Source organism: Oncorhynchus keta, chromosome 28 (assembly GCF_023373465.1).
Source record: "Oncorhynchus keta strain PuntledgeMale-10-30-2019 chromosome 28, Oket_V2, whole genome shotgun sequence".
Lineage (NCBI taxonomy): Eukaryota > Metazoa > Chordata > Actinopteri > Salmoniformes > Salmonidae > Oncorhynchus > Oncorhynchus keta.
This window is the reverse complement of record NC_068448.1, coordinates 25,849,132-25,861,136: the sequence shown is the minus strand read 5'-3', so window position 1 is coordinate 25,861,136 and position 12,005 is coordinate 25,849,132. Positions and strand designations below refer to the sequence as shown.

The 12,005-nt window shown below is 45.3% G+C and overlaps 1 protein-coding gene across 6 annotated transcripts in view; it reads right to left on the bottom strand.

The window, feature by feature from the left end:
* Positions 1-12,005, bottom strand: part of hdac7a (histone deacetylase 7a) — a 121,626-nt gene that overhangs the window by 52,110 nt on the left and 57,511 nt on the right. For 4 of the 6 annotated variants that reach the window (XM_052485209.1, XM_052485211.1, XM_052485213.1 and 1 more), the window contains 4 exons: positions 9,816-9,936; positions 7,279-7,379; positions 6,532-6,654; positions 6,252-6,376 (listed from right to left, as the gene is read on the bottom strand). In XM_052485209.1, coding sequence (XP_052341169.1) covers positions 6,252-6,376; positions 6,532-6,654; positions 7,279-7,379; positions 9,816-9,936 — 470 coding nt within the window. The remainder of the gene's footprint in view (positions 1-6,251; positions 6,377-6,531; positions 6,655-7,278; positions 7,380-9,815; positions 9,937-12,005) is intronic. The other 2 variants (XM_052485210.1, XM_052485212.1) reach the window with 1 other exon arrangement.

The window sequence follows — 12,005 nt, the reverse complement described above, 5'->3', positions numbered from 1 at the left end:
ATTAGGTGATCTGGTGTTGTGTTCAACTAGGTGGAGAGGGTTTGATTAGGTGATCTGGTGTTGTGTTCAACAAGGTGGAGAGAGTTTGATTCGGTGACCAGATCTGGTGTTGTGTTCAACTAGGTGGAGAGAGTTTGATTAGGTGATCTGGTGTTGTGTTCAACTAGGTGGAGAGGGTTTGATTAGGTGATCTGGTGTTGTGTTCAACTAGGTGGAGAGAGTTTGATGAGGTGACCTGGTGTTGTGTTCAACAAGGTGGAGAGGGTTTGATTAGGTGACCTGGTGTTGTGTTCAACTAGGTGGAGAGGGTTTGATTAGGTGATCTGGTGTTGTGTTCAACTAGGTGGAGAGAGTTTGATTAGGTGATCTGGTGTTGTGTTCAACAAGGTGGAGAGAGTTTGATTAGGTGACCTGGTGTTGTGTTCAACAAGGTGGAGAGAGTTTGATTAGGTGACCTGGTGTTGTGTTCAACTAGGTGGAGAGGGTTTGATTAGGTGATCTGGTGTTGTGTTCAACTAGGTGGAGAGAGTTTGATTAGGTGACCTGGTGTTGTGTTCAACAAGGTGGAGAGAGTTTGATTAGGTGACCTGGTGTTGTGTTCAACTAGGTGGAGCGGGTTTGATTAGGTGATCTGGTGTTGTGTTCAACTAGGTGGAGAGAGTTTGATTAGGTGATCTGGTGTTGTGTTCAACAAGGTGGAGAGGTTTGATTAGGTGATCTGGTGTTGTGTTCAACTAGGTGGAGAGAGTTTGATTAGGTGATCTGGTGTTGTGTTCAACTAGGTGGAGAGGGTTTGATTAGGTGATCTGGTGTTGTGTTCAACTAGGTGGAGAGAGTTTGATTAGGTGATCTGGTGTTGTGTTCAACAAGGTGGAGAGGTTTGATTAGGTGATCTGGTGTTGTGTTCAACTAGGTGGAGAGAGTTTGATTAGGTGATCTCCACCTGGTGTTGTGTTCAACTGGTGGAGAATCTAGAGATCTGTTGTGTTCAACTACCAGAGGGTTTGATTAGGTGATCTGGTGTTGTGTTCTACTAGGTGGAGAGTTTGATTAGGTGATCTGGTGTTGTGTTCAACTAGGTGGAGAGAGTTTGATTAGGTGATCTGGTGTTATGTTCAACAAGGTGGAGAGAGTTTGATTAGGTGATCTGGTGTTGTGTTCAACTAGGTGGAGAGGGTTTGATTAGGTGATCTGGTGTTGTGTTCAACTAGGTGGAGAGAGTTTGATTAGGTGATCTGGTGTTGTGTTCAACTAGGTGGAGAGAGTTTGATTAGGTGACCTGGTGTTGTGTTCAACTAGGTGGAGAGGGTTTGATTAGGTGATCTGGTGTTGTGTTCAACTAGGTGGAGAGAGTTTGATTAGGTGATCTGGTGTTGTGTTCAACTAGGTGGAGAGGTTTGATTAGGTGATCTGGTGTTGTGTTCAACTAGGTGGAGAGAGTTTGATTAGGTGACCTGGTGTTGTGTTCAACTAGGTGGAGAGGTTTGATTAGGTGATCTGGTGTTGTGTTCAACTAGGTGGAGAGAGTTTGATTAGGTGATCTGGTGTTGTGTTCAACAAGGTGGAGAGAGTTTGATTAGGTGACCTGGTGTTGTGTTCAACAAGGTGGAGAGAGTTTGATTAGGTGACCTGGTGTTGTGTTCAACTAGGTGGAGATTTGATTAGGTGATCTGGTGTTGTGTTCAACTAGGTGGAGAGGGTTTGATTAGGTGACCTGGTGTTGTGTTCAACAAGGTGGAGAGGGTTTGATTAGGTGATCTGGTGTTGTGTTCAACAAGGTGGAGAGGGTTTGATTAGGTGATCTGGTGTTGTGTTCAACTTAGGATTAGATCTGGTGTTGTGTTCAACTAGGTGGAGAGGGTTTGATTAGGTGATCTGGTGTTGTGTTCAACTAGGTGGAGAGGGTTTGATTAGGTGATCTGGCGTTGTGTTCAACTAGGTGGAGAGGGTTTGATTAGGTGATCTGGTGTTGTGTTCAACAAGGTGGAGAGAGTTTGATTCGGTGACCAGATCTGGCGTTGTGTTCAATTAGGTGGAGAGGGTTTGATTAGGTGATCTGGTGTTGTGTTCAACTAGGTGGAGAGGGTTTGATTAGGTGATCTGGTGTTGTGTTCAACTAGGTGGAGAGAGTTTGATGAGGTGACCTGGTGTTGTGTTCAACAAGGTGGAGAGGGTTTGATTAGGTGACCTGGTGTTGTGTTCAACTAGGTGGAGCGGGTTTGATTAGGTGATCTGGTGTTGTGTTCAACTAGGTGGAGAGAGTTTGATTAGGTGATCTGGTGTTGTGTTCAACAAGGTGGAGAGAGTTTGATTAGGTGACCTGGTGTTGTGTTCAACAAGGTGGAGAGAGTTTGATTAGGTGACCTGGTGTTGTGTTCAACTAGGTGGAGCGGGTTTGATTAGGTGATCTGGTGTTGTGTTCAACTAGGTGGAGAGAGTTTGATTAGGTGACCTGGTGTTGTGTTCAACAAGGTGGAGAGAGTTTGATTAGGTGACCTGGTGTTGTGTTCAACTAGGTGGAGCGGGTTTGATTAGGTGATCTGGTGTTGTGTTCAACTAGGTGGAGAGAGTTTGATTAGGTGATCTGGTGTTGTGTTCAACAAGGTGGAGAGGGTTTGATTAGGTGATCTGGTGTTGTGTTCAACTAGGTGGAGAGAGTTTGATTAGGTGATCTGGTGTTGTGTTCAACTAGGTGGAGAGGGTTTGATTAGGTGATCTGGTGTTGTGTTCAACTAGGTGGAGAGAGTTTGATTAGGTGATCTGGTGTTGTGTTCAACAAGGTGGAGAGGGTTTGATTAGGTGATCTGGTGTTGTGTTCAACTAGGTGGAGAGAGTTTGATTAGGTGATCTCCACCTTGTTTGAGACACAACACCAGATCACCTAATCAAACTCTCTCCACCTGGTTGAACACAGATCACCAGATCACCAAACCTCTCCCACCTGGTGTGTTCAACACCAGAGGGTTTGATTAGGTGATCTGGTGTTGTGTTCTACTAGGTGGAGAGTTTGATTAGGTGATCTGGTGTTGTGTTCAACAAGGTGGAGAGAGTTTGATTAGGTGATCTGGTGTTGTGTTCAACTAGGTGGAGAGGGTTTGATTAGGTGATCTGGTGTTGTGTTCAACTAGGTGGAGAGAGTTTGATTAGGTGATCTGGTGTTGTGTTCAACTAGGTGGAGAGAGTTTGATTAGGTGACCTGGTGTTGTGTTCAACTAGGTGGAGAGGGTTTGATTAGGTGATCTGGTGTTGTGTTCAACTAGGTGGAGAGAGTTTGATTAGGTGATCTGGTGTTGTGTTCAACAAGGTGGAGAGGGTTTGATTAGGTGATCTGGTGTTGTGTTCAACTAGGTGGAGAGAGTTTGATTAGGTGACCTGGTGTTGGGTTCAACTAGGTGGAGAGGGTTTGATTAGGTGATCTGGTGTTGTGTTCAACTAGGTGGAGAGAGTTTGATTAGGTGATCTGGTGTTGTGTTCAACAAGGTGGAGAGGGTTTGATTAGGTGATCTGGTGTTGTGTTCAACTAGGTGGAGAGAGTTTGATTAGGTGATCTGGTGTTGTGTTCAACTAGGTGGAGAGAGTTTGATTAGGTGATCTGGTGTTATGTTCAACAAGGTGGAGAGAGTTTGATTAGGTGATCTGGTGTTGTGTTCAACTAGGTGGAGAGAGTTTGATGAGGTGACCTGGTGTTGTGTTCAACTAGGTGGAGAGAGTTTGATTAGGTGATCTGGTGTTGTGTTCAACAAGGTGGAGAGGGTTTGATTAGGTGATCTGGTGTTGTGTTCTACTAGGTGGAGAGTTTGATTAGGTGATCTGGTGTTGTGTTCAACTAGGTGGAGAGAGTTTGTTTAGGTGATCTGGTGTTATGTTCAACAAGGTGGAGAGAGTTTGATTAGGTGATCTGGTGTTGTGTTCAACTAGGTGGAGAGAGTTTGATGAGGTGACCTGGTGTTGTGTTCAACTAGGTGGAGAGAGTTTGATGAGGTGACCTGGTGTTGTGTTCAACAAGGTGGAGAGGGTTTGATTCGGTGACCAGATCTGGCGTTGTGTTCAACTAGGTGGAGAGGGTTTGATTAGGTGATCTGGTGTTGTGTTCAACAAGGTGGAGAGGGTTTGATTAGGTGATCTGGCGTTGTGTTCAACTAGGTGGAGAGGGTTTGATTAGGTGATCTGGTGTTGTGTTCAACTAGGTGGAGAGGGTTTGATTAGGTGATCTGGTGTTGTGTTCAACTAGGTGGAGAGGGTTTGATTAGGTGATCTGGCGTTGTGTTCAACTAGGTGGAGAGGGTTTGATTAGGTGATCTGGTGTTGTGTTCAACAAGGTGGAGAGAGTTTGATTCGGTGACCAGATCTGGCGTTGTGTTCAATTAGGTGGAGAGGGTTTGATTAGGTGATCTGGTGTTGTGTTCAACTAGGTGGAGAGGGTTTGATTAGGTGATCTGGTGTTGTGTTCAACTAGGTGGAGAGAGTTTGATGAGGTGACCTGGTGTTGTGTTCAACAAGGTGGAGAGGGTTTGATTAGGTGACCTGGTGTTGTGTTCAACTAGGTGGAGCGGGTTTGATTAGGTGATCTGGTGTTGTGTTCAACTAGGTGGAGAGAGTTTGATTAGGTGATCTGGTGTTGTGTTCAACAAGGTGGAGAGAGTTTGATTAGGTGACCTGGTGTTGTGTTCAACTAGGTGGAGAGGGTTTGATTAGGTGATCTGGTGTTGTGTTCAACTAGGTGGAGCGGGTTTGATTAGGTGATCTGGTGTTGTGTTCAACTAGGTGGAGAGAGTTTGATTAGGTGACCTGGTGTTGTGTTCAACAAGGTGGAGAGAGTTTGATTAGGTGACCTGGTGTTGTGTTCAACTAGGTGGAGCGGGTTTGATTAGGTGATCTGGTGTTGTGTTCAACTAGGTGGAGAGAGTTTGATTAGGTGATCTGGTGTTGTGTTCAACAAGGTGGAGAGGGTTTGATTAGGTGATCTGGTGTTGTGTTCAACTAGGTGGAGAGAGTTTGATTAGGTGATCTGGTGTTGTGTTCAACTAGGTGGAGAGGGTTTGATTAGGTGATCTGGTGTTGTGTTCAACTAGGTGGAGAGAGTTTGATTAGGTGATCTGGTGTTGTGTTCAACAAGGTGGAGAGGGTTTGATTAGGTGATCTGGTGTTGTGTTCAACTAGGTGGAGAGAGTTTGATTAGGTGATCTCCACCTTGTTGAACACAACACCAGATCACCTAATCAAACTCTCTCCACCTAGTTGAACACAACACCAGATCACCTAATCAAACCCTCTCCACCTTGTTGAACACAACACCAGAGGGTTTGATTAGGTGATCTGGTGTTGTGTTCTACTAGGTGGAGAGTTTGATTAGGTGATCTGGTGTTGTGTTCAACTAGGTGGAGAGAGTTTGATTAGGTGATCTGGTGTTATGTTCAACAAGGTGGAGAGAGTTTGATTAGGTGATCTGGTGTTGTGTTCAACTAGGTGGAGAGAGTTTGATTAGGTGATCTGGTGTTGTGTTCAACTAGGTGGAGAGGGTTTGATTTGGTGACCTGGTGTTGTGTTCAACTAGGTGGAGAGGGTTTGATTAGGTGATCTGGTGTTGTGTTCAACTAGGTGGAGAGAGTTTGATTTGGTGACCTGGTGTTGTGTTCAACAAGGTGGAGAGGGTTTGATTAGGTGATCTGGTGTTGTGTTCAACTAGGTGGAGAGGGTTTGATTTGGTGACCTGGTGTTGTGTTCAACTAGGTGGAGAGGGTTTGATTAGGTGATCTGGTGTTATGTTCAACAAGGTGGAGAGAGTTTGATTTGGTGACCTGGTGTTGTGTTCAACAAGGTGGAGAGAGTTTGATTAGGTGATCTGGTGTTGTGTTCAACTAGGTGGAGAGAGTTTGATTAGGTGACCTGGTGTTGTGTTCAACTAGGTGGAGAGAGTTTGATTAGGTGATCTGGTGTTGTGTTCAACTAGGTGGAGAGGGTTTGATTAGGTGACCTGGTGTTGGGTTCAACAAGGTGGAGAGGGTTTGATTAGGTGATCTGGTGTTGTGTTCAGCTACAGGGCTACAGACAGATGTCCTTCTCCAGTATCACTGTTTTAATCATTTCATTACCCAGACTGCATAGCTTAGAGAAACACACTGAACAAACAGTCCAGAAACTAAGGCACTACTGGTCCCATCTCCACACAAACACACTAGAGAGGAGAATCAAAACTTCATGCATATGTATAGGTGTATGTGTGTGTGGCGGAAGGGAGGCTGGGTAAATACCAATCGGATAATAACCTCATGGGACAGCCCGCCAACAGATTGCAGCACTCCGTTCTCATTGGGTAGACTGTCGTTAGGCGAGCTGCAGCCAGACACTGGTGTGCTACTGCTGCTGGGGGACGAGTCTGCAGAGAGAAAAAGGGAGAAAGGGAGGGAGAGAGAGAAAGGGAGAGGGAGGGAGAGAGAGAGAGTTCATAACACAACATGTCCCAGTCATTCTATTAGCCCTGGCACCACAGAGTCTAGCGGGCAGCAGTGTTTGGGAGAGTGAGGTACTTACCCAGAGTGTCGGGCACCCGGTGTTTGATGGGGGACGGGGCACTGTCCTTGCGTGTCAGAGGACTCTTACGAGTGTTCAGGTGTTTCTTCAGCTTGTGTTTCACCTTCAGGTTGGGCTCTGAGGCTGCTCAACGACAGACATAACATCATTAGTATACATTTCTCCGAAAACTATCCAATACAAAAGAAAGTTTGTAGCTGAGTACAATGTAGAAATCGGGATCAATACCATTGAAAGATAGAATTTCCTCTCCATTCATACATTCTCAGCAGTTTAATTCTGCTGATGTACAGAATGTACCATATGTAGGAAACATTTAGATTTACCGTGAGCTTCTCTAAAACAGGTTCTACAGGCATTGTGAAGTCTAGATCCGATTCCAAACAGGTATTATGAACAGGATGACAGTGATGTGCCCGAGGCTAATTAACGGTGTGTCAAAACGGTGTTATAATGAATACTCTGTCAGTCATCTCTCTGGGCTGTGTGAAGGGCAGGCAACCGTGTTTCAGCTTACAGCATTACAGCTTTGTAACAAGGATCTTATGGGCTAATTGTAGAGTGTAGCCTCATAGCATCAGGCCCTGAGGCACAAGGCATGTGAGAACTGAACATTTGCATGGCAAACACCTGGTTTAGTGTGTGGTGTGTGTGTGTGTGTGTGTGTGTGTGTGTGTGTGTGTGTGTGTGTGTGTGTGTGTGTGTGTGTGTGTGTGTGTGTGTGTGTTTTGTGTGTGTGTGCCTCACCTGCCCTGCGTAGAGGAGTGTCATCTGAGCCGTCGCTAGAACCCTGTGCGGGGGAGGACACTAGAGGCTGGGGCGGTCCACTGGGGTCTGGAGCCAGCTCCCTACAGAAACAAAACACAGACACTCATCACAGTCTGTCGGATAATCAATTGGAACCTGAAATCAAGGTGAAATGACTCAGCACAACACACATACTGACACATAATGCAATGGTAAAAAATGAAAGCATGCTTCTGAAGGTGTAAAGAGTTCTCACCTGTAGCCCACATGCTTCTGAAGGTGTAAAGAGTTCTCAACCTGTAGCTCACATGCTACTGAAGGTGTAAAGAGTTCTCACCTGTAGCCCACATGCTACTGAAGGTGTAAAGAGTTCTCACCTGTAGCCCACATGCTACTGAAGGTGTAAAGAGTTCTCACCTGTAGCCCACATGCTACTGAAGGTGTAAAGAGTTCTCACCTGTAGCCCACATGCTACTGAAGGTGTAAAGAGTTCTCACCTGTAGCCCACATGCTACTGAAGGTGTAAAGAGTTCTCACCTGTAGCCCACATGCTCCTGAAGGTGTAAAGAGTTCCCACCTGTAGCCCACATGCTACTGAAGGTGTAAAGAGTTCTCACCTGTAGCCCACATGCTACTGAAGGTGCAAAGAGTTCTCACCTGTAGCCCACATGCTACTGAAGGTGTAAAGAGTTCTCACCTGTAGCCCACATGCTACTGAAGGTGTAAAGAGTTCTCACCTGTAGCCCACATGCTACTGAAGGTGTAAATAATTCTCACCTGTAGCCCACATGCTCCTGAAGGTGTAAAGAGTTCTCACCTGTAGCCCACATGCTCCTGAAGGTGTAAAGAGTTCTCACCTGTAGCCCACATGCTACTGAAGGTGTAAAGAGTTCTCACCTGTAGCCCACATGCTACTGAAGGTGTAAAGAGTTCTCACCTGTAGCCCACATGCTACTGAAGGTGTAAAGAGTTCTCACCTGTAGCCCACATGCTACTGAAGGTGTAAAGAGTTCTCACCTGTAGCCCACATGCTCCTGAAGGTGTAAAGAGTTCTCACCTGTAGCCCACATGCTACTGAAGGTGTAAAGAGTTCTCACCTGTAGCCCACATGCTACTGAAGGTGTAAAGAGTTCTCACCTGTAGCCCACATGCTACTGAAGGTGTAAAGAGTTCTCACCTGTAGCCCACATGCTACTGAAGGTGTAAAGAGTTCTCACCTGTAGCCCACATGCTCCTGAAGGTGTAAAGAGTTCTCACCTGTAGCCCACATGCTACTGAAGGTGTAAAGAGTTCTCACCTGTAGCCCACATGCTACTGAAGGTGTAAAGAGTTCTCACCTGTAGCCCACATGCTACTGAAGGTGTAAAGAGTTCTCACCTGTAGCCCACATGCTACTGAAGGTGTAAAGAGTTCTCACCTGTAGCCCACATGCTACTGAAGGTGTAAATAATTCTCACCTGTAGCCCACATGCTCCTGAAGGTGTAAAGAGTTCTCACCTGTAGCCCACATGCTCCTGAAGGTGTAAAGAGTTCTCACCTGTAGCCCACATGCTACTGAAGGTGTAAAGAGTTCTCACCTGTAGCCCACATGCTACTGAAGGTGTAAAGAGTTCTCACCTGTAGCCCACATGCTACTGAAGGTGTAAAGAGTTCTCACCTGTAGCCCACATGCTACTGAAGGTGTAAAGAGTTCTCACCTGTAGCCCACATGCTCCTGAAGGTGTAAAGAGTTCTCACCTGTAGCCCACATGCTACTGAAGGTGTAAAGAATTCTCACCTGTAGCCCACATGCTCCTGAAGGTGTAAAGAGTTCTCACCTGTAGCCCACATGCTCCTGAAGGTGTAAAGAGTTCTCACCTGTAGCCCACATGCTCCTGAAGGTGTAAAGAGTTCTCACCTGTAGCCCACATGCTACTGAAGGTGTAAAGAGTTCTCACCTGTAGCCCACATGCTACTGAAGGTGTAAAGAGTTCTCACCTGTAGCCCACATGCTACTGAAGGTATAAAGAGTTCTCACCTGTAGCCCACATGCTACTGAAGGTGTAAAGAGTTCTCACCTGTAGCCCACATGCTACTGAAGGTGTAAAGAGTTCTCACCTGTAGCCCACATGCTACTGAAGGTGTAAAGAGTTCTCACCTGTAGCCCACATGCTACTGAAGGTGTAAAGAGTTCTCACCTGTAGCCCACATGCTACTGAAGGTGTAAAGAGTTCTCACCTGTAGCCCACATGCTACTGAAGGTGTAAAGAGTTCTCACCTGTAGCCCACATGCTACTGAAGGTGTAAAGAGTTCTCACCTGTAGCCCACATGCTACTGAAGGTGTAAAGAGTTCTCACCTGTAGCCCACATGCTACTGAAGGTGTAAAGAGTTCTCACCTGTAGCCCACATGCTCCTGAAGGTGTAAAGAGTTCTCACCTGTAGCCCACATGCTACTGAAGGTGTAAAGAGTTCTCACCTGTAGCCCACATGCTACTGAAGGTGTAAAGAGTTCTCACCTGTAGCCCACATGCTACTGAAGGTGTAAAGAGTTCTCACCTGTAGCCCACAGGGGGACCACTGAGAGGGTTGGAGCTGGTTCTTCCCAGGGCTTGTTGTTTTTGCTTCTTCAGAATCACCTCCTGGAGTTTCTGCTTCACCAGGGAACTGGCCACAGCACCTGTCAATCAACACAGATATAGAGACCATCAGACCAATCACTCTGCAGGGATTGGTAACTGAAGATAGACTATATACAGTATGACACTCCTGTCACAACTACAGTGCCTTGCGAAAGTATTCGGCCCCCTTGAACTTTGCGACCTTTGGCCACATTTCAGGCTTCAAACATAAAGATATAAAACTGTATTTTTTTGTGAGGAATCAACAACAAGTGGGACACAATTGTGAAGTGGAACGACATTTACTGGATATTTCAAACTTTTTTAACAAATCAAAAACTGAAAAATTGGGTGTGCAAAATTATTCAGCCCCTTTACTTTCAGTGCAGCAAACTCTCTCCAGAAGTTCAGTGAGGATCTCTGAATGATCCAATGTTGACCTAAATGACTAATGATGATAAATACAATCCACCTGTTTGTAATCAAGTCTCCGTATAAATGCACCTGCACTGTGATAGTCTCAGAGGTCCGTTAAAAGCACAGAGAGCATCATGAAGAACAAGGAACACACCAGGCAGGTCTGAGATACTGTTGTGAAGAAGTTTAAAGCCGGATTTGGATACAAAAAGATTTCCCAAGCTTTAAACATCCCAAGGAGCACTGTGCAAGCGATAATATTGAAATGGAAGGAGTATCAGACCACTGCAAATCTACCAAGACCTGACCGTCCCTCTAAACTTTCAGCTCATACAAGGAGAAGACTGATCAGAGATGCAGCCAAGAGGCCCATGATCACTCTGGATGAACTGCAGAGATCTACAGCTGAGGTGGGAGACTCTGTCCATAGGACAACAATCAGTCGTATATTGCACAAATCTGGCCTTTACATTTACATTTAAGTCATTTAGCAGATGCTCTTATCCAGAGCGACTTACAAATTGGTGCATTCACCTTATGACATCCAGCCTTTATGGAAGAGTGGCAAGAAGAAAGCCATTTCTTAAAGATATCCATAAAAAGTGTTGTTTAAAGTTTGCCACAAGCCACCTGGGAGACACACCAAACATGTGGAAGAAGGTGCTCTGGTCAGATGAAACCAAAATTGAACTTTTTGGCAACAAAGTCCAGACCTGAATCCAATCGAGACTGTAGAAAGAACTGAAAGTTGCTGTTCACAAATGCTCTCCATCCAACCTCACTGAGCTCGAGCTGTTTTGCAAGGAGGAATGGGAAAAAAATTCAGTGTCTCGATGTGCAAAACTGATAGAGACATACCCCAAGCGACTTACAGCTGTAATCGCAGCAAAAGGTGGCGCTACAAAGTATTAACTTAAGGGGGCTGAATAATTTTGCACGCCCAATTTTTCAGTTTTTGATTTGTTAAAAAAGTTTGAAATATCCAATAAATGTCGTTCCACTTCATGATTGTGTCCCACTTGTTGATTCTTCACAAAAAAATACAGTTTTATATCTTTATGTTTGAAGCCTGAAATGTGGCAAAAGGTCGGAAAGTTCAAGGGGTCCGAATACTTTCGCAAGGCACTGTACCTCATCCCCATGTAGTATTTAATTATTTATCTTGCTCCTTTGCACCCCAGTATCTCTACTTCTATCATTACAGTGTTTAATTGCTATATTGTAATTACTTCTCCACCATGGCCTATTTATTGCCTTAACTCGCTTATCCTAACTCATTTGCAATCACTGTATATTGACTTTTTCTACTGTGTTATTGACTGTATGTTTGTTTATTCCATGTGTAACTCTGTGTTTGTTGTCGCACTGCTTTGCTTTATCTTGGCCAGGTCACAGTTGTAAATGAGAACTTGTTCTCAACTGGCCTACCTGGTTAAATAAAGGTGAAATAAACAAATAAAAATAAACAATGGGAATGGCCCTCTATCAGTCTCTCCCTCTATCCACAGATGGACCTGACCTTCCCAGTGTGTGTGTGTGTGTGTGTGTGTGTAAGGCAACGGGAACAGTGTGCTCTGTGTGAGGACCAGGTAACACGTGATGTCTAGCATGCCTCAGCTCCAGCCCACAAAACACAGAGATAAGCAGCTCAGAGCCACAATGGTCCATTGACAGCCACTCACAGAGAACCAGGTTTGGGACCCACAGGGCA